Source organism: Carettochelys insculpta, chromosome 6, assembly GCF_033958435.1.
Source record: "Carettochelys insculpta isolate YL-2023 chromosome 6, ASM3395843v1, whole genome shotgun sequence".
Classification (NCBI taxonomy): domain Eukaryota; kingdom Metazoa; phylum Chordata; order Testudines; family Carettochelyidae; genus Carettochelys; species Carettochelys insculpta.
In genome coordinates this window covers 72,528,590-72,550,789 of record NC_134142.1, presented here as the reverse complement: position 1 = coordinate 72,550,789, position 22,200 = coordinate 72,528,590, and the positions used below count along the sequence as shown (strand labels likewise).

The 22,200-nt window shown below is 45.8% G+C and overlaps 1 protein-coding gene across 28 annotated transcripts in view; it reads left to right on the top strand.

The window, feature by feature from the left end:
* MADD (MAP kinase activating death domain) overlaps positions 1-22,200 on the top strand; it is a 158,494-nt gene that overhangs the window by 27,216 nt on the left and 109,078 nt on the right. For 16 of the 28 annotated variants that reach the window (XM_074997278.1, XM_074997292.1, XM_074997285.1 and 13 more), the window contains exons 4-12: positions 5,548-5,851; positions 6,231-6,362; positions 7,635-7,748; positions 8,775-8,855; positions 16,073-16,129; positions 16,846-17,024; positions 18,606-18,841; positions 19,248-19,404; positions 21,819-21,922. In XM_074997278.1, coding sequence (XP_074853379.1) covers positions 5,548-5,851; positions 6,231-6,362; positions 7,635-7,748; positions 8,775-8,855; positions 16,073-16,129; positions 16,846-17,024; positions 18,606-18,841; positions 19,248-19,404; positions 21,819-21,922 — 1,364 coding nt within the window. The remainder of the gene's footprint in view (positions 1-5,547; positions 5,852-6,230; positions 6,363-7,634; positions 7,749-8,774; positions 8,856-16,072; positions 16,130-16,845; positions 17,025-18,605; positions 18,842-19,247; positions 19,405-21,818; positions 21,923-22,200) is intronic. The other 12 variants (XM_074997286.1, XM_074997276.1, XM_074997294.1 and 9 more) reach the window with 1 other exon arrangement.

Sequence of the window (22,200 nt, the reverse complement as noted above, 5' to 3'; positions counted from 1 at the left end):
GGCTGAGGCTTAGCTCTTGTTAGTCATTTGAATCCATTACTGGAACAAGGACTCCTTATCTGTTAAGCACGTGCTAATATGTCTAGATTTAAGAAGTGTGAGTCTTGCCAGGAGCCAATGCCTACTTCTGATGGTCACTCACACTGTATCCGATGCTTGGGTGAAGGGCACGTACCTACAAAGTGCCCCCATTGTTCAAAGTTAAGCGCGAGGGCTAGCAGAGATGGAGATGCATCTTCTTATGCTCCTGTTTGAGAAGGCATTGCAACCGGCTCCACTGCAGAGTGGTGAGCCCTCTCAGGAGGGTCACCCTAAGCACAGAGTGTCATCTACTGAGGAGGTAGCACATAAGCATCCAAGAGTCTCCCCCATTCCATCACTACCCAGTCTGTCTGTGGGTGCGACGAGCGAAGCTGAAACAGGCTCCACTAGGGTCTCTGGCTCTCCTAAGAAAGCCAAGACCAAGAGAAAGTCTTCCTCCCTGACACGGGGGATAGAGCCCAGCACCGCCAGAGCCCCTGACTGCCCTGAAGCAGCACCGGAGGCTTTGGTCCTGGCAATGGCTCTGGTGAAGTCTAAAGCGTCCCCACCATCAGCACTGACAAAGTCTAGAGCACCGCCGGCACCGATGATCCCAGCACCGAGACACTCGACCACAGCACCAACGACTCCAGCACCGACAACTGCAGTACCGAGGTGTTCCTCAGCAGCACCGACACTCATGGCACCGACGTTCCTGGCACCAACATGTGCTGCTCCTCAAGCCAAAGAATGGCGTTCTCCATGCTCCACACCAAGCTCATTGGTGCTGACGCAAGCAATGGAGCATGGAAAGGTGAGGAGTAAATCCTCCCGCACCCATCGCAGGGATTCCCTTCTTCAGCATTCTGTATCACCTGTTTTTGTCACCTCACAGATTTCTCCAGGACACTACTCTAGGTCTCCTTACCATGCTGTGAGTTCACCATCCCCAGTGTTGGGGCTGTAATCCCTCCACTGGCGCAAATTTCGGACCAGAGGGTGACGGAGTGGTGACAGATGCAGGTCACTGCCTCAGCATAGTGGGCACTCTCATCCCCGTTCATTGTATGAACGTGACTACGAAATCTACTCCCCTGCTTGTCAATACTAACATTTTCCATGCTGTGCAAGGCTTCAGGACTGTAAGCGGAATCAGTCTTCCAAACACCATGTGCATGAGACAGTGGAATACCCAGCAGAAAGGCTTTCAGTGACATCCTGGTCTCCTAGCCCCTCTCCAATGCCTCCACCTCCACTGACCACCCAGCCTTTCTCTCCACTGTCTGGAGAGGAAGAAGCTCAGTTTTTGGAGGTTGACTTCTCTCCAGACCCTGCTTCACCACACTATTCATCCTCATCTTCGCCAGATGAGGCAGTCATTCTGGGCAAAGTCTCTCCCCGATGACCTCCCATGAATTTCAGGACTTGTTTCGGAGAGTGACAAAATCCCAGGGGATTCAGATAGCAGAGTTGTCTGAAAAGAGACAGGGGTTGCTGAAGAACTTGAGGCCCCCCATCTTCACCAAAATTGCCATCCCGCTGGGCGGGGCTATTGTAGAGGTGGACGACAATATCTGGCAAACACGTGCATCTATGCCGGCCAATAACAGGAGAGTGGCCAAAAAGTATTTCGTCCCTTCTGTGGGCATGGAGTATATTATTTGCCCATCCTCAGCCTAACTCTTTGGTGGTGGAATCCTTGCTACAGGGAGTGAAGGTCCCACAATATAAGGCCCTGGACAGAAACTCAAAGCGGTTGGACATATTCGTGTGTAAAGTCTATTCGTCCTCCACGCTGTTGTTGCACGTAGCAAACTATGCTGAACATCTGTCCAATCACAGCTTGACAATTACTCCAAGCTTACATTGCTTATGGAGTGTTTGCCTGACTCTAAGAAACCCCTGTTGAAGACCATAGTACACGAAGGTTATGCAGCCTCCAGGGCTAGTGTTCAGATTGCCCTCGATGTGGCCGACACGGTGGCTCGCTCCAGAGCTACGGCCATATTCGTGAGAAGGGCGTCATGGTTGCAATCTTCGGGCGTCCCCAAAGAGCTTCAATCTAAGGTTGAGGACCTCCCCTTTGACAAGCAGAAGCTCTTTGCTGAAACCACAGATACAGTTTTTCACTCAAGCAAGGACTTGCGTACTACTCTTTTTGGACTTTGGGTATGTTCACGCCGCTGTTTAGACATAGGCAGTATGGGCCTTACCAGAGAAGGTACTCCCAACCTTTCTCGAGGCAATACCAGCCCAGACAGTACCACCAGCCTAGGTCTTCCCAGAGGCCACCCAGGCACAGGCATACACAGCCTCTTGGCCAGGAACAACAGTAACAACAGCCAAGGCAACAGGTTTGATGGCATCATTGTCAAGAGCCAAACCTTCCCCGAGCCAGTAGCTTCGTCCACCTCTTGGACACTGTTCCTCCACCACCACCACCGCCACCTGTGACCATTTTTCAACCAGTGGTCCAGATTACGACAGACAGATGGGTGCTAGAGAATGCGTTGGTGGGTTATGTGACTCCATTTTGCAGCAGCCCCCCACCACTCCACCGAGCACACCCCCTTCAAGGATCTTTCACATGAGGTCATGTTACGGCAAGAGGTGGACCATCTTCTTACCATAGGGGCGATAGAGGTGGTGTCTGAGGAGTTCAGAGGAAGAGGCTTCTACTCCCATTACTACCTCATGCAAAAGATATCTTGGGGGGGTGGGGGGGGGGTTGGAGACCTATCCTGGGCCTCCGCAATCTAAATCGCCACCTGCAAAAGCAACGGTTCAGAATGGTCACGTTGGCCTCCATAATTCCTGCGCTTGAACAAGGGGATTGGTTCATGGCTCTCGACCTACAAGATGCTTACTTTCACGTCACCATCCACCCCACACACAGGCGATTTCTTCGGTTCATGGTGGGCGAAGACCACTTTCAGTACCGGCTGCTACCCTTCAGCCTAGATACGGCTCCCAGGGTATTCTCAAAAACCCCTGCAGTGCTGGCAGCTGATTTGCGTCAGCTGGACGTCATCATCTTTCCATACCTAGGCGACTGCCTCATAAAAAGACCATCTTGGAAGGAGGTCTGTACGATGGTCTGGGTCAGCAGGGCCAGCTTTCTTGCTCTGGGCCTACTGATAAACAAACAAAAGTCCACTCTGGAACTGACCCAGGACATATAGAATTCATTGGGGTGAGGTTGAACTCTACCACCCCCTGCATTCGCAGCATGTCCGTCAAAGTCCTCACGGACAGTGTCGCTACAATGTTCTCCATCAGCTGCCAAGGGGGATCCCATATTCGGTCTTTCTGTGCGGAAGCTATCCACCTATGGAACTGGTGCATCTGCAACAGGATAACACTAACTGCATGCTATCTACCTGGGGTCAACGCTACGGAAGCGGATGCACTAAGCAGATACTTTGTGCTGGATCACGAGTGGGACATCTACAGAAACATCCTCCTCGCAGTGTTCCAGCGGTGGGTGTTCTCAGCCGTAGACCTGTTCACGATGCATGACAATCACCAGTGCGAGCTATACTGTTTCAGAGTGAGCCTGGGACCTCACTCCCTGGGCGATGCGTTTCTGATCATTTGGAGGGGTCCACTGCTCTATGCATTCCCACTGATGGTGTTGATCCCCAGAGTCTTACAGAAGATCAATGGGGATGGAGCCAAGCTCGTAGTCAGCACCAACATGGGCGCGTCAGCACTGATTTCCAATCCTACGCAGAATGTTGCTACAAGAGCTTCAACACAAATTCACTTGATACTTGACTACTTACTTGAGCTAAAAGGCCGAGGTCTAGCGCTGTTGTCCTTAAAGGTGCATTTGGCTGCTATATTGGCCTTTAGACGTACAGTAAAAGGTACATCAGTCTTTGCACACCCAGTGATGGCACGATTCCTCAAAGGCCTAGCAAACGTATGCACCAAGGTGGCTGGTAGTGCCCCCTTGGAGCCTGGACTTGGTCCTAGAGACACTGTTGAGAGGCCCATTTGAGCCTTTGGCCACAACTTTATTCAGATTGCTGGCACAAAAGACCGCCTTCCTTCTTGTGATCACGTCAGTCTGGAGGGTGAGCGATCTATCGGCCCTCATGCGACCCTGCCATATACGATCTTCAACAAAGATGGAGTGACACTCAGGTTGCATCCCCCCTTCATCCCTAAAGTCGCCTCTGAATTTCATGTCAATGAGCCAATAGTGCTCCCAGCATTTTACCCTAAGCCACATGCTTCAGCACAGGAAGGGCAGTTGCATTCCTTGGACGTTAGAAGAGCCTTGGCCTCCAACATTGACGGGACGAAGCCCTTTTGGAAGACTGAGAGGCTGATGATTTCCATAGTGCATCTCTAAAGGCGGGGCGATTTCCTTGCAAAGGCTCTCTAACCTTATCACGTCCTGCATCACAACCTGATACTCACTGAAGGGCATGTCCCTGCCATGCCAACTGAGGGCACATTCAATGAGAGCAATGGCAGAATCAATGGCGTTCTTCAGAGGAGTCCCCCTTCATGATATCTGCAGGGTGGCGACCTGGGCATCCTACAACACATTCGTGAAGCACTACACTGTCTACCGACAGATGACTGAGGATACCTCCTTGTCCACAGTGGTACACTCTGTCCTGCACAAGACCTGAATCCAGTACCTGCCTCCTAGTTTCTCAGGGGGTGGGGGGAATCACTGCTACTGAGTCACCTAAGGTGGAGCACCCACGGGGACACTCGACGAAGAAAGAGAAGTTACTCACCTTCATGTAGTCACAATGATTCTTCGAGATGTATCCCCATGGGTGCTTCACCACCCACCCTTCCTTCCCACTTCGAATTCTTCCTTGTGCTTTATGTTTTAGATCTGGAGTGGTTTTGAGGAACTGGATCAAACCAGACCGCGCACATGATGAAAAGAGTGCGAAGAGGAGCTGCGCATGCGCGGTCCAGCAGAAATAGCTATCAAGATCTCTGATCTGTGGCGCCAAGGTGAGCCTGACACCTAAGGTGGAGCACTCATGGGGACATATCTCGAAGAACCGCTGTTACTGCATGAAGGTGAGTAACTTCTCTTTCTTCTGAAAAATTCGTTGGGATTTTTAAAGGTTCAGGCTCTGGTTGTGTTGCTCCAGGCGACTTTATAGCACCATGTCAAGATGTTGGTTCATTTCAACTTCCTGGGGTGTGAAACCTAACTGAATCCTGTTTTGGAGTTTCTTTAGTGCTCTTAACCCTGTTTTACTAATGGGATCTCATGAGATCCTAGCCCAAGGTGGTGTAGCTGTGACTATTCTCACCACAAAAATAATTATGTTCATAGTGCCTTTGCTTTAACAGAGTAATTTTGAACCCTTCTATCCTTTCTTTTTTCTCTGGCTGAACAGTGAGAATTGTGTTACACTGTTTTTTGATGCATTGTAGTCTTTGGGTAACTTGGATTTCCAAGGAAGAGTCTGGCAAGATTGTAAGTGGAACAGCTGCAGACTACATCTCTGGGACTATGTTGAGCTTGTCATTCTCCCCACACAGGGATACCATGTGGCGGATTTTCACAGGTGCCCTGCTAGTGGAAGAAAAATCCAGTGCATTGCTACATGACCTGCGTGAGATAGAGGCCTGGATTTATCGCCTGCTCCGCTCACCTGTGCCTGTTGCAGGCCAGAAGAGAGTTGATGTGGAAGTCTTACCACATGAGTTGCAACCAGCCTTGACATTTGCCCTTCCTGACCCGTCCCGTTTCACTTTGGTGGATTTCCCCTTGCATCTGCCCTTGGAACTTTTGGGAGTTGATGCCTGTTTGCAGGTGCTGTCCTGCATTCTTCTGGAGCACAAGGTGAGAGGGAGATGATGTTTATGTATGATTTTGGTTGATTGGGCCATCAACATATATGGTACAAAACCAATTCAAAATCTAATAATGTTGGTCCCTTTGCAGCTCTAGGAACAGTTTGCATGTGAGAGGCCCTACCTGGGGGGGATCATGCTCTCTGTGGAGCGTGATCAGAGATTTGTTTGTGGAAAAACTTCTGCTGGCACAGGGTTATCCCATATAATAATAGCCAAGTCACCTGGAGACAGAGCAAGGCCTCATGTATCCCTGGGGAACCAGCAGGCAAGGTAGAGGTTTACACTAGCACCTGAGCTCCTTTGTGAGATGCTGTGGACGAGATGAATGACCTATGTGCTGTTAATAGATGTTTTCTTGGCCATAGGTGGTGTTGCAGTCACGAGACTATAATGCTCTCTCCATGTCCGTGATGGCGTTTGTGGCTATGATTTATCCGCTGGAGTATATGTTCCCAGTGATCCCACTACTCCCCACCTGCATGGCTTCTGCAGAACAGGTACTTTACGTTATCACATCTCTCATCTGCTGGAACATCAGCTCTGTCCTGCATTCTTCTGCAGTAAGAACTCTGTCTACATTGGAGTGACCTGATATTATTAGGGAATAAAAGGAACATCTCCAAGTGGTTGGTCTCAGTCTGCTGCAAGTCAATAGCTGCGCGATATTATTTAGATTACTTCATGCAGTCTGGTCACTGTAGGGGTGAAAATCTTTGCAGCTCCTGCTATCAGGAGGAACTTCGTGTATCTCTTCATAGTTTCTCAGTGCAGATTTAAAAATATTTTTCTTCATTGCCTCTGCTGCCTTACAGATGCCATCTGCTTGAATAAGTTTTTTTAAAAAAAGGCTTGATTCCCAAGCAGACAAATCTGCGCTTTCTTTTAGCACAGAATTAATTCAGACTCTGTTTGTGTCTGTGACTTGTTCCCTGTCTGGTTTCGGCTGTTCTGTGTACTTCCCTACTGAGCCCACCAAGTGTTGGGTTTCTTCTAAATGATTTTCCCTGTCTAGAGGCTGATAACTGATTACAAGGACAGCTTGTTCATTCTGGGTGGTTGCTGAAAAAATTGCATTTCTTCTTCTCCAGGACCTTTGTTTTAGTTCTCTTTGTGTCCCTCTATTGAACTCTGTGTGAGAGCTATGGGATGGATGCCTGCTATAACAGCTTGCTAGTATCTTGTGTGTGGTCCTCTCTTTTGTAACAGGATTGCAGACAATGTACATTAACACGAGTTAAGCGCTGCTCAAAGTCATGCTCCCCCTAGCCCTGGCTCCTGCCCTGGTTCAACCTCCCCCGTGCACAGCTCCAGCTCATCACCCGCCCCACACGGCCCTGGTTCAAACACCCCCCCCCGGCCCTGGTTCACCCCACCCAGCTCCAGCTCAACCCCACAAAGAGCCATGTGGCCCTGACTCTCCGCCCCATGCTCCCTCTGCAGCTCTAACCCAACCTAGGCTTAACACCTGCTGCCTACTCCGCACGGTTCCAACCCACCTGCCAGGCTTAGTCCTTCCCAACTGCCTCCTCCAACCCTAGGACTTACCTTTCAAAAGGAGTTCTAGGTGCTCCTGCTGCTTCCCTGACTGCAGAATGTGCGTTCCACCGGGGAAAACAGATGCCCCCCGACCCCCCCAACTTACATGAAATTTGAGTTATGCGAGGGTGCATGGGAACGTAACCCTCACATAACTCGAGGTTCTACTGTAGCTAGCATGGAATGTGTGTGTTATCTCTACAGGTCCTTTATTCTTTCCCTTTGTCCTCCAGCTACTCCTGGCCCCCACCCCCTACATCATTGGAGTACCAGCCAGCTTCTTCCTTTACAAACTAGACTTTAAAATGCCTGATGATGTGTGGCTTGTTGACTTGGACACCAATAAGGTAAGCGAACCATGCTCCAGAATGTCTGATGTTGCTAAGAGGGCACAGTTTAATGGAAACCCCAGGGCCCATGCTGGATTAGAGAAGTGCAGTGCATATGCCCAAGGGTGCACATGATTGCAGTGATATGCTTTCTGCTTCTGCTGCCATGGTGCTTTTACTGCATAGTTTCCTAGACTCTGCCTTCAGGTCGCTTCGTCCACACTCCTATTTCAGTTACAAATAATTTTTGAATGAAATGTATCTTTTCTTAAATCATAGTAGAAATAATGTACCTTAAGTAGGGAACATTTAAACCAGTCAGTCTGTCTGCCCTGTGAGAAACTGCAGAGAGATTAAACTCTTAAGGCTATGTCTAGATTGCAGGCTTCTGTCGGGTGACCTTTGGTCTCCTGGCAGAATCGGCTGCGTCAGGAGCCTTCTGCCAACATACCGGTCTTCCTCATTCCACGAGGAAGAAGGGATGTTTTGGTAGCTGGGGTTTTCCTGACATTTGGCCCCATGTGGCCAGACCAAATGTTGGGATAGCCTCTCTCAACAGACCAGTCGGCAGGAGATATGGAATCGCATTACGCAATTTGCATATCTTTTGCTGACAAGTCTTAGCAATCTAGACACAGCCTAAGAGTTATAAAACCATATTGTCTACTTGGCACCCTCTGTTTTACAGCTTTTGGAAGAGAGGAAATCATCTAGTAAGAGCCTTCTGGCAAAATTTGGTGTGATAGTTCAAAGAGAACCATATAAGAAACTACATCATGGTTTGAAGAATGCTGCTTAAAGGGAAACATATAACATCCTCTGATATACTCTCAATGTTCAGATTCATAGCTTAAGAAAACTTTGAATTTTCTTTTCTGAAGGGAAGTAACTCATTCCTAATCCCAAGGGAGTGAAAATCAAAGTAGTTTTCCCATCTAAGTCTTGTGCAGCTTTTGTTCTTCAGTCACTATCAAGTCTCATAAAGCACAGGACTGCACCCATGGGCTGGCTACTATAGAGAAGTGTTCTTTCATTTAATTCTAGGTGATTGCTCCCACGAATGCTGAGCTTTTGCCAGTCCTACCAGAGCCAGAGGCATTAGAGCTTAAAAAACACCTGAAACAGGTAAGAGACCACTCCAGAGATCTGGTGAGGAGTGGATATCAGACTAGCTAGACTGCCTCAACATAGCAGATGCTGATCTACGTAAATGGCAGCTGTGCAGATTACTGGATCTAGCATAAAATGTTCTATAAAGGGCCTTTTGGTGTTTGGATACCATGGTGGCAGAAGCTTGAGACTGACTTGGGTAGAGAAAGCAGAGCAGTGGAGAATCTCTTGTTCAGGTAAGTGCCTGATAGCTAACCACTTGGCTCGGGGAGGCCTCCTGCTCTTGAGTGTGACAATGGCCTCTGTCAGTATGGGCAGCTCAGTAACAAAGCTTCAGGAACATACTTCATTGAGACCCGTAGACCATTGGTTCCTTCCCAAACAGTGCTCCTTCCAGAATTATCCAAACCTGAGGCTGCTGTCTTGTTTGCAGAGCTCCTTGTAAATCTCCCGAGGTCATCATCTTCAGTTGTGTTTCCATTTGCTAGCAATTTTTTTTTTTTTACCCTTCCTGCTTGGCTTAGGGAAGATTGGGTCTGGAAATTTCTCATTTTACCTATTTAAGGTGCTTATTTCTTCAGAGTGCCCTTCCAGAGGGTGTCTAGTAGGCTCCTCTCTCCCCCCCGCCCCCCAGATGAGAGCACCTGAATAACAAGAATGCAGGCTTGTGGGACCTCTAGTTTTGGAATTCACATGGGGAGAGGCAATTCTTGATTTAGTCTTAAATGGACTGCAGGATCTTGTCCTGTGAATATAATTGAACCACTTGGTAATATTGATCATAATATAATGAAATTTAACTTTTTTTTTTTGTGGTGAGGATATCAAAGAAGCCCACCATATGTCACAAATGAAAGCCACACAAAGCTGAGGAAGTTAGTTAAATGGAAATCAAAAGGAACAGTCACAAAAATGTCTGCAAACTGTGTGGAATCTTTTTGAAAACACCATTATAGAATCTCAGATTAAAGGTATATCTCAAATTAAAATAGCCAGGAAGCCCCCTCCTCTCCCTTCCATGCACAGAAACCACCATGGCTAAACAGAGTAAAAGAAGGGAAAAAGTTAAAAAAGCACCCTTTAAAAATTGGAAGCCAAATCCTACTGACGAAAATGGAAAGGAAAATAAATTCTGACAAGTCAAGTATAAAAGCATAAATAGACAGGACAAAAAGGAATTTGAAGAGTAACTAGCAAAAGATTGAAAAACTAACAGCAAAAACACGTTTAAGTATATCAAAAGCAGGAAGGCCTGCTAAATCAACAGGGCCGCTGGACAGTTGAGGTGCTAAAGAAGCACACAGGAAGAAAAGCCCATTATGGAAAAGTTGAATGAATTCTTTGCATCAGTCTCTGCTACAGGGGATATAAGGGAGATTTCTATTCCTAAACCATTTTTTTTAGGTGACACATGTGAGTAACTATCCCAGCTTGAGTTGTCCACACAGGATGTTGTGGAATACGCTGCTAAATTTAACAGAAATAAGTCATTGGTACCAGATGACCTTCACCAAAGAGTTCTGGAGAAACTCAAATATTAAATTTCTAAACTAATAACTGTGGCACATAACCTATCACTCAAATTAGATTCTGTACCAGGTGACTGCAGGATAGTTAATGTGACCCTATTTTTTAAAAATAGGCGCAAAAGACAACCCTAGCATTTAGAGGCCATTACTAACTTCATCACCAGGCAAACTGGTTGAAATACAGAATGAAATCATTAGACACAGGTAAACATGCTTTGTTGAGGAAGAGTCACAATGATTTTTGTAAAGAGAAATCAAGCCACACCACTCTGTCACAATTCTTTGGGGGAGATTAACAGATGTGAACAAAGGTTTTTCCAGTCCCTCACCAAAGCCTCTTAAGCAAAGTAAGCAGGCATGGGATGAGAGGTAAGTTCCACTCATGGATCAGTAACGGGTAAAAAAACAGGAAACAAATGGTAGGAATAAATTGTCAATTTTCAGAATGGGGAAGAAGTGGCATCTCCCCTGAGATGCATAATGGGGCCAGTGCTGTTCATCATATTCATAAATGGTCTGGGAAAAGGGGTCAACGGTTATGTGGCAAAGTTTGTAGATGATACAAACTAATCAAGGTAGTTAAGTCCAAGGCAGGCCATGTATAGTTAAAAAGGGATCTTGCAACATTGAGTTTCTGGGCAACAAAATGGCAGATGAAATTCAGCATTGATAAATGCTCGTTGATAAATAAATATCTCAACTATACCTATGAAATGATAAGGTCTACATTAGCAGTTACCACTCGAAAAAGAGACACTGGAGTCATTGTGGCTAGTTCTCTGAAAACATCGGTTCAGTGTGCAGTGGCAGTCAAAAAAGCAAGGAGAGTGCCAGTATGCATTAGGAAAGGGATAGATAATAAAACAGGAAAATAGCATGTCACTATGTAAATCCAAGTTATGCACATGCCTGGGATATTTTGTGCAGTTCAGGTCTCTCTCTCTCTCTCTCTCTCTCTCTCTCTCTCTCTCTCTCTCTCTCTCTCTCTCTCTCTGAAAAAAGTTATATTAGAAATGGAAATGATACAGAAAAATTATTAAAGGCATGAAAGAGCTGCCATATGAGGAGAAATTAAAGAGTGGGACACTTCAGCCTGCAAAAGAAATGATTGAGGGGGGGATATGATAGACATCTATAAAATCATGAACAGTGTGGGGAAAGGGAATGAGGAAATGTTTTTTCCCCCTTCACTTAACACAAAAAAATAGTCACTCAACCACAAGAAAATACTCACTGGCAGCTACTCACAACAGAAACATTCACCCAGGAACCTATCCTGTAACAAACCTGGTTGCCAGTTCTGTCCACCTGTCTATACAAGCAACAGCGTCACAGGATTTAACATCATCAGCCATACCATCAGGGGCTTATACACCTGCACATCCACTAATGTGATATATTCTTTCATGTGCCAGCGATATCCCTCTGCCATGTACTTTGGACAGACCGACAGTCTCTCTGCCAAAGGATGAATGGACATAAATCTGACATCAGGAATATGAACACACACAAACCTGTAGGGGAACATTTTAACCTCCCTGCACATTCAGTAATGGATTTAAAAGTGGCCATTCTTCTACACAAGAATTTTACCACAAGATTACACAGGGAAACATCTGAATTGGAATTCATGTATAAATGACACCTTTAACCTTGACCTGAATAGAGATGTTAATGATCTTATGCATTACAGGGTCAATTTCCCCACCTTTGATATTAGCAGGTATGAGACACATCTTATTTAATGAAGCAAGCTAACTGTCCTAGTTAGTACCACTGGTACTAGTGGCAGGTAATGCTTCCCGCCTCTCCGCACTGTATAAGCCCTAGATTCTGTTTTTTCTGTCTATTTTTCATCCGAGGAAGTGGGTTTTGCCCATGAAAGCTCATGACCTAATAAAGTTTGTTTAGTCTCTAAGGCACCATAGGACTGCTTGTTTTTAGGGAGTCACCTAGTGAAATTAATAGGCAGTGGGTTTAACACAAAGAAAAGGCAGTACTTCACACAGGCTGTGTCTACACGTGCCCCAAACTTCGAAATGGCCATGCAAATGGCCATTTCGAAGTTTACTAATGAAGCGCTGAAATGCATATTCAGCGCTTCATTAGCATGCGGGCGGCAGCGGCGCTTCGAAATTGACGAGCCTTGCCGCCGCGCGGCGCGTCCAGACGGGGCTCCTTTTCGAAAGCACGCCACCTACTTCGAAGTCCCCTTATTCCCGTGAGCTCATGGGAATAAGGGGACTTCGAAGAAGGTGGCGTCCTTTCGAAAAGGAGCCCCGTCTGGACGCGCCGCGCGGCGGCAAGGCTCGTCAATTTCGAAGCGCCACTGCCGCCCGCATGCTTATGAAGCGCTGAATATGCATTTCAGCGCTTCATTAGTAAACTTCGAAATGGCCATTTGCATGGCCATTTCGAAGTTTGGGGCACGTGTAGACGTAGCCACAGTGAACAAGTCAACATGTAGGATTTGTTGCCTGGGGATGTTGTGAAGGTCTAAACTACAATGGATTAAAAAAAATTAGGTAACTGCATGGAGCATTAACGAGGGAAAAACCAAGACAATGAGGATCAGCCAGTCCAACAACACCAGCATCACACTAGGAGGGGATGACCTGAAGGGTGTGGAGCAGTTTACCTACTTAGGGTGTGGAGCAGTTTACCTACTATTATGGGCATAGATGGAGGAACAGAAAAGAATATCAGTACCAGGATAGGGAAAGCAACAGCTGTATTCAAGACCCTCTGTCCAATATTGAGTTCACAAATAATATCTCTGAAGATGAAACTGTGGATCTTCAACACAAATGTGGAGAGTGTGCTCTTGTATGGATGCAAGACCTGGCATACCAAAAATATCTTCAAATCACAAGCTACAGACATTCTTAAACAAATGCCTGAGGAACATCCTGCACATCAAATGGCTAGACTTTGTCACAAATGAGGAGCTTTGGGCGGAGTAGGATAAGAACCAAATGACATTGAAATCAAGAGAAGAAAGTGGGGCTGGCTAGGCCACACTCTCAGAAAACCATCGTCCCTCATAGTCCATCAAGCTGTTACATGGAACCCTCAAGGAAAACACAAAAGAGGAGGATCTTGGACAATGTGGAGATGATCTACTGAGATTGAAGGTCAACAACTGGAGTACTCCTGGAGCCAGCTAGAAGTTTTGACCCAGGACAGAGTGAAGTGGAGGAGTCTTGTAGATGACCTATGTTCCATGTGGAATACAAGGGTTAAGTAGTAGCAGTAGTATGGAGCATATATCCATTAATGTCTATTAGCCAGGATGGTAAGTGATGCAGCTCTGTGCACTGTGTCCATAGTTTTCTGACTGCCAGATGCTGGGACTGGTCAGTGGATGGTTGTCCGGTTCTGTTCTTTTCCTTTGGAGTGCCTGGCCCTAGCCACTATTGGAAAAGAGTATGCTTGGTTAAATGGACCATTGATGTGACCCTGTATGGCCAGTCTAATGTTCAGATGTAATTGCTTAAGGGGGTGTGTACACTGTAAAGAAAAGATTCTTGGCGTTGTCTCAGAATCTTAGTTAGTTGACTTGAGGTACTTGGGCTCCCAGGCAAAAAATAGCACTTACCATCTCTCTGGGTTTCGGAGTCTGGTCTCCAGCCTGAATAGGAACACATACACAGATATTTTTAGACCTTGAATTCCAAGCTGGAGTCAGTTGTCCTGTGCTACACAATTGTGCCTGCAGGTTTTTCTTTGCGGTAGCTATAAACGCTGAGTTTTCAGAAATTGCTCACTTCATCTCTCATTTACAGGAGACGAAGTGGGAGAATGTGCAGGGGGAGGCGCACGGGGAGAAATCCCTAGGAATTTTACAGCATCAGTGAATATACTTGGCCAGTAGAGAGACCCTTTGCCTTATGCTTTAGTAACCGCTCTTCTATTTCTTGCTTTGGTTTGCGGTCTAGTTGGTACCCCACATCTTTTTGTTACCTGTGTAAAAGCTCCTGGATGCATAAAATGTGGCTTTGAGCTTGGGTTTGACTTATTCTTTCTCTCCCCATCATCTTTGTCCTCTTTCCAGAGCTGAGGTCCTATCCTACTGCCTCCCATCAGGTCCTATTAAGTCATTAATCAGCTTGGGACAGAGTTGGCTAATCCAGTCAAGCTGATTTTCTCTTTATTGCTATTTTTTGCCTTCTGTACACTGCATGCGTTCCCTGAAGGTTACGTGTGTTTGTGAGGGGTGCTATTCCTCTCTAGAACTATTTGTGTAACCTTTTGGAGAGCTCCCAGATGCCCTGCTGGTTTCACCAGAAACTGATGCTACAGCAGAAACTATATTTGCTTCCCCAAGACCCTTTATTCCCTGTTTTTGGGTATGCACCAACCCCACACTGACCATAGGGGTGGGGTCCAGGCTTGCTGGGGAGAAAAGGCCCCGCCTGAATGGCCCTGCTGGGCATGCTGCAACTGCGGTCCAAGTATAAAGGCCAGGGAGGCCAGTCAGTTTGGGCTGGCCAGCAGTGGGGAAGCAGTGCTGGACGGTAGCTGGGAGCAGCCATCCAAGCAGCAACAGCTGCCTGAGGAGCAGTGGCAGCAGCAACAGCAGCAACACTCTGAGGAGGTGCAACCAGAGCTGGTGCAGTGTGTGTAATCGGAGACAGGGTAGGAAGCAGCCCAGGGCAGGAAACTGGGAGAAAACTCGGGGACTCAGCATGTTGTGGGAATTCCTGCTGAGCCGGTGGCTGGAGCCACATGCCCACTACGAGCACGGCCTTGGGCTGGAGCTTGGTGGAGCAGGAGGACCCAAACTCCTTTACCCTACCCCTGTGACCCAAAGTAAGGGGGAACACTGACTAGGCCGCTGAGGCCTGCCTTGGCTGCTGTACCTGCAAACGCCAACTAGGCCATGGGGGCCCGACTAGGCTGATGATGATTGATTGGGCTACTGAGGCCTGCAGGTATTGACTAGTCCGCTGGGGCCTGACCCAGTCATCAGCCTGACTAAGGAGACACAGACTAGGCCCCAGAGGCCTGAAGGCAAAGGCAAAGTCCTCAGCTAAGGCGTGGGGCTAGAGGCCATGCCACAGTGGGTCTGCTCTGCAAAATTCCCAAACACTGCGGGGAGGTTGAACATTAACGAAACAAAATGGGATAATCCTTTGGCAATTTCTGTCCAAGGATTCCAAAGAAATCAGCTGAGTTCAGAATATACATCTCATCGCAGCTAGGGAAGGTAGAAAGATGATGTCCTGCTTGGCACTCAGCAAGGGGGATATGATAGGTGTGCCAGCTGGGCATCATCTTTCTCCCTTCTGTAATGGATCCAGATGTGGGGAGGAGAAACTTTGGCCAATGATACCGAGGTTAACAACTAACTCTTACATGAAATGTTGTATGGTCATTTATATTCATTCAGAGCAGGCAGATGGACCTTGGATTTTAAAGTCTCATTGGAAAAATCTCTGTTAGCATTCCAATCCCATGATTGTTGTCATTTTCTGGGAAGGAGGAGTGTCTGGTGGGGACAGATATGTTGGGATGGGGCATGCTGGCTTCTTTTGGAAATTGCGCTAATTTGTAGTCCCTTTTTATTTCCTTTCTCATCTGTGATATGTGGTAGTAATAGTTTTTGTTTTGTTTTTTTCTTCCATCTGTGTGTGGTCATGTGTTCATCTTGACTCTGATTGGCTGCTGATTTTGTCATGTGATCTTCCATCTTGCCTCCAGTGTCTGGTTAGCATGACTGCAATCACTCAGCAACAGCTGCTCACGCCTGACAACAAGGTTCTTTATTTTACTTTTCTTTCTCCCCAAAACCCCTCGCCTCAATTTTCTATGTTTTTATTATTCTTCTGAGCTTTAGTTTATTGACTTCTGGAAGGGAGGCTAGGGGAGGAGACTCAAGGAGCAGGAGAAGAAATGGGGAGATTTGGGATCAATCTGTTTTGTAAAACTAGGAAATTAGGCTTTATTGCTTCAAATGCACACTCAAGATGATGCTGTCAGCATTGGGATACACTGTTTCTATAAAAAGGCACAGAGTTCACCCAGGTGAGACACTGAGGCTTACAGGAGTATGTCCCTGGATTATGTACTCCTTTGGCTAACAATCAAGATACCGATTGGGTGCAAAGAGTTTATTTCTGACTGCTGGAGATGGGAATAAATCTCCAACAAGCTGCTTGAACCTGTCAGGTTTTGAACTACCAGAAGCATCTGTTTTCACTTTTCTCAGCCATTCAGAAATGTTACATTGTGTGCTGTGCCTGGGACTGTCATCAGTTAGAAGACTAACAGGGCAATCTAGCTCAGGCATGGCCAGGAGCCCAACACAGGGATTTCTTTCTTGGCTGAGTTGAGGGCAAAAATAGTATACACGTACTCCTGAGAACCTGGCACAAGGGCTGTCATTGCTCATGGATGAAAGCAGTTCTACTCTTGATATTCTTGCTTGAAAAGTGATTTCTTGCTGACTGTGCATGTGACCTGTTGCTTCACAGGCCTTGGCCAGCATGAGCCTGAATACCCAGCCCATTCTTAACCTAGAGAAGTTCCATGAGGGACAGGACATCCCACTGCTCATGGGGAGACCTCAGAATGGCCTACAGTCCACCCCCTCCACGGAATTCAACCCCTTGATCTATGGCAACGATGTGGACTCCGTGGATGTGGCCACCAGGTGAGGCTGACTTGCACCTGTGTGCTGAATCTCCATAGGGTTCACACTTGAGAAGGAAGTGCAAGGATTTCTGAGTGCCAAGTTATGAACCAGTCTGTATCTCTGTCCTCCAGATAAACAGTGAATGTTTGCAAGAAATTTTTTTTCTTCAAATAAATGTATTAAGGCAATGGTTACCGTGAAGTTTGTGTCAGGGGCTCACTGAAGAGGATGATGTCGAGTGTTTGTGGCGCGGAAAAGCAGGATGGCTAATGGGAATGAATTTATAGAAATTTACAACTTCCAAAGGGGAGCAAAACTCAAAGGGCTCAAGATGGGGGGACTGGACAGTCTCACTCCTAGAACACTGAAAGAACATGAAATTCTTAGGCAAATCCAGACCATTTAATCTGATTTCAATAATATGTAAATCTTTAGAATACATTTAGATGGAAAGAATAATTTAAAGGCATGGAGGTTAAATGGAAAATAAGATAAATAGCAAAATGTATTTACCAAAGGTAGACCATGCTAGACTAAACTGATGTTTCCTTTGTTAAGATGACTAATTTTTTTAGATGAGAAGTGCAGTAGACTTAACCAATCTGGACTTCAGTTAAGCATTTGACATGGGACCACATGGGGAAAAAATTACTTAAATTGGAGAGAAAGGGATTAATTCAAGAATTGCAAAGGGGGTAAGGAATTGTCTAAAGGAGAGAGAGCATGTGGTGAAAGGAATACTGTTGGAATGGAAGGAGAGAAATAATGGAGGTACTTTCAGTGGCATTTGGGACTGGTGGTAACTTAGCATTTTCATTAATGACCTTGGCACAAAAAGTTGGAATGTGCTCATAAAATTTGCTGGTGAGACACAGCTAGAAGGCACTGTCACTACAGTGGAGGATCAGAGTATTGGATAACCTTAAGTACTGATGTAATAGCAATGAGATGGAAATTTAATAGGACAAAGTGCCAGGTTGTGCTCTTAGGGGGTAGTAATAAATTCTGCTGTAGGTTAGGGACTCACCAGTTACAAATGATAGAAAAGGAGGAAAACATAGGCATATTAGTCAATTGTATGATGACTGAGACAACAAAGTGATGTGTTCATTTCCTTCATTTCCATTCGTTTTAGCTTAGATGCCTTCCCTAAGTCTCAGCAGCTTAACAGTGTGAGTTCAGATTCACTCATGCACCTGTGTATTAGCATCTTTCTACCCAGTCATATTCACCATAACAAATGTTACCCACCAGAAACATGTCTTTTTAACAGCATCTGTATTGGCTGGTATAAAGGATGATCAGCCAAGAAGTGGCTTTTTTTGCCAGAAGTAGTTGATTGGGCTGACAAATGTGTGAGTTGAGTATACAGAGTGCCTTCTGTGAGGGAAAGAAAATTTAAATCAAAGCTATTTCTTGAGAGAACCCTTCTCCAAATGGGAATCAAATGTTCCCATTCCTACCTTTTATCATTCTTTCTTTTGGGAAACATTCCTGGGTGGAAATTGTGCCTGTTGTTTAACTTTTAAAAGCCCTCTCTGTTCCCTCCCTTCCAAATGGTCTATGTCTACAACTAACACAAATCCGTTTCCTTTTTAGGGTGGCTATGGTGAGATTCTTCAACTCACCAAATGTTTTGCAGGGTTTCCAGATGCACACCCGCACTCTTCGTCTCTTCCCCCGGCCTGTGGTTGCCTTTCAGGCCAATTCCTTTCTTGCGTCTAGGCCAAAACAGACAGCTTTTGCAGATAAGCTGTCTAGGACACAAGCAGTGGAATACTTTGGAGAGTGGTCACTCAATCCAACTAACTATGCTTTTCAAAGGATCCACAATAGTAAGTTCCTGGTACTGCCTTTCCTCTCAACCTTGCCTAATGCAGAATCTTCGAACATTGAGACACTGCTGGGAAAGAAGTTGGCTCATTAATGCTCTATTCTAGCAGTGGAGCCTATTCTTACTCTTGAAGGGACCTTCTTTTCCCAGAAGGGTCCATGAAATGAGTCGTGAATTGAAACCTCTGTGCTGAATTATTGTCACTGTTACCCTCTGTCCGTTTGTTTCACGTATTTGTGTCTTGCCTGACTGCAAGCTGTATGCTTTTCAGGACAGGGACTCTCAGTTCCTATGCAGGTCCATAGTGCACAGCACAGTGTGGCCCCATTTAATCAGGGTGTCTCAGTGTTGCCGTAATGCAAATAACTAAGTTTAGTTACCTATCCTTTTTTCTATTTTCTTTGCAGACGTGTTTGATCCAGCCCTGATAGGTGACAAACCAAAATGGTATGCTCACCAGCTGCAACCAATCCACTACCGTGTCTATGATAGCAATTCCCAGCTGGCTGAGGCGCTGAGTGTGCCCATAGAAAAGGAAACAGATTCTGATCCTACTGATGACAGGTTAGTAAGGAATATGACACTATTCAGTTCTAACTGATGGTCATTATAAATGTTCTGGCCATCTCTTGCTTTGCTGTTGCAACTTGTTTCTCTGACCTCAGAGACTCCCGCCTTATTTCCTACTCCTGTTAAAGTAATTTTCTTCCTCACTGTTCAGACTGTGTCACAGCTGCCTTAAATTCCCTTCACTGGCTTTGATAAACTCTTCACCTTCAAGCATTTCTTCAACACTACTCTGTCTTTGCCTCTGATTCCTCCTGCTCTCTTTGGTCCACTAGGATTCCTTTACTCCCTTCTGCCATGCTCTTTTTGCTTTCTTCCATTCCTCCCTTGCTTGTGGACAGACCTCCTTCCCTTATTGCAAAGTATCCTCAATTTCTTTCCCATCTCAAAACATGCATGAAGCCTTTCAAAGTTAATCTACCACCTAAGAAGAACTAGTTATGAATTTAATAAAACATAAGTAACTGCAGCTCTTCTGAGTGAGGGTTCTGTCCCAGCCCCCAAGGTTGTGTCTCTGTTCTGTCTGTATTTTGGTTGTCTCTGAGCTTGCAAAGCTTTCAGAGCAGGAACCTGTCTGTTCTCTATGTTCTGTGGAGCACCAAACACAGTAAATGGAGTGGTCTATTATTAGCCCATCTAGGAAGGCCTTGTTGCTTTCTCATTCTCTTGTGTTTTCCCTTCCCTTCCTCTCTCCTGAGAGCTCAGAGATTCCTCTGTGCCCTAGCTAAAAGTGTTCAGTCACTTTATTTGCAGGGGTTGCCTTTGGCATTGTGATGCTAATGTCAAGCTACAAACCTCTGATAGCACTGCATTTACACTGAATCTTCAGGCAGCAATGCACCCAAATGAGTTACCTGAATGATTTCTCAGGCATTCATAACTGGGAAATCATAAAGTAGAGAAGCTTCAGCTCATTTCCACCCCCACCTCCCCCAGCTTTGCACCCAAAACTGTATTGTCTTACGTTGCTCAAGGCCCCATTGAGCAGTGCAAGTTCATTCAGTAGTAGTTTGACACTCTCATAGTGGACTGGACACACACTAGCCTTTGTAGATTGAGCAGACATTTCCCAAGCACTTCAGCCAAAACACACTGGATTAGGAAAAAATTATTAACTGCAGAAAGATAAGGATTTTGCCATAGAAATCAAAGTTGGTTACCTTAGAAATAAAAATAAATTCGCAGTCTTGAGTTCTATACATTAAGCAGGATTTGAATCATGCAGTGTCTTATCCTGACAGATGGCACAAGCAAGTTACAGTCCCTTATTATACAGACTAGGATCATCCTTCCCCAGTGCAAAGTCTTTGTCCTTCTGGATAGTCTTGCCAACGTTGAGGGAGAATTTGGGTAGCGGGGATGGAGGGGCAAGATACCACTTCACTTCTTTTATATTTTCTTCTGGTTTGCTGAAAAAAATCTTTTCTGTGGCAGTCCCCAGTGTATATGGGCTCTCTCTGAGAAGCCTCTGGGAGAGTGGACTCTCTTTCATGGGCCACCGGCATAGAATTTGAGGGCTGGAAGAGACCTCAGGAGGTCATTGAGTCCAGCCCCCTACTCAAAGCAGGACTAACACAAGCCCGGACTTTGTCAAACCAGGACTTAAAAACCTCTAAGGATGGAGGTTCCACCATCTCTCTAGATAATGCATTCCAGTGGTTCACCACCCTCCTAGCGAAATATCTGGCTGCTCCCTTGTTGCAGTTGAAAGGTTGGCTGTAGGAGTCTCTTAGCCTCACAGTATATTTTGTTAAAACAAAAAGTAGTCAAGTAGCACTTTAAAGACTAGCAAAATGGTTTATTAGGTGAGCTTTCGTGGGACAGACCCACTTCTTCAGACCATAGCCAGATTGAGTCTGTTCTGGTCTGGCTATGGTCTGAAGAAGTGGGTCTGTCCCACGAAAGCTCACCTAATAAACCATTTTGCTAGTCTTTAAAGTGCTACTTGACTGCTTTTTGTTTTGATAGCGTGTAGACTAGCACAGCTTCCTCTTTGTTACTATTGAGTATATTTTGTTGTTTGAGTAAAATATATAGCAGTGCCTCATAACATCACATTCAGAGATAGCACATAAAATCAAACAGGATACTAATGTTCAACAAATCAAAAATTTTGAAGTAACACCTCACAAGGCATATTTTGTACAAATGGTATAAAAATTATATGGCTGTAGTGAAGATAGGGGTTCCAGGGTTCTACTCTGAGGTACAGAGTGTCACAGTGTGCTTTGTTAAAAATAGCCTCCACTTCCTGCTTGTGGCCAGCCGTGTTGTTATGACCCATTTGGGGGCATCAGTGCAGCATGAAGCGTGGAAAGAGCCAGAGAGCATTGCTGATCATCCATATACCATCTAACATCTAGCTCCTGTGCTGCTGTTTGGCCGCCTCTCACCTGTCTTTTCTGTCCTAGTGGTAGTGACAGTGTGGATTATGATGACTCAAGTTCTTCCTACTCCTCCCTTGGTGACTTTGTCAGCGAGATGATGAAATGTAACATTAATGGCGATACCCCAAGTGAGTAACTAACTTCCTGATTTGCACTTTCATTGGCTCTGTATGGATATTCCATCCTGAGTCTTTCATTCAGGGCATGAGGCTGTAGATTATGGTCTGCCCTTACACTGGAAGGAGAGACTCTTGGCCTATTCTGCTGCAGCCTGGGACAAACAGAGGAAGAAATTTTTTCCTTTCCATAAGCACCATTCTCCAAAAGATCTTTCAGAAAGAGGGATGAACTGACTGTAGTATTGGTGATGGGAGCTACTTTGACAACTCAGGAAACTGAAGTCCTG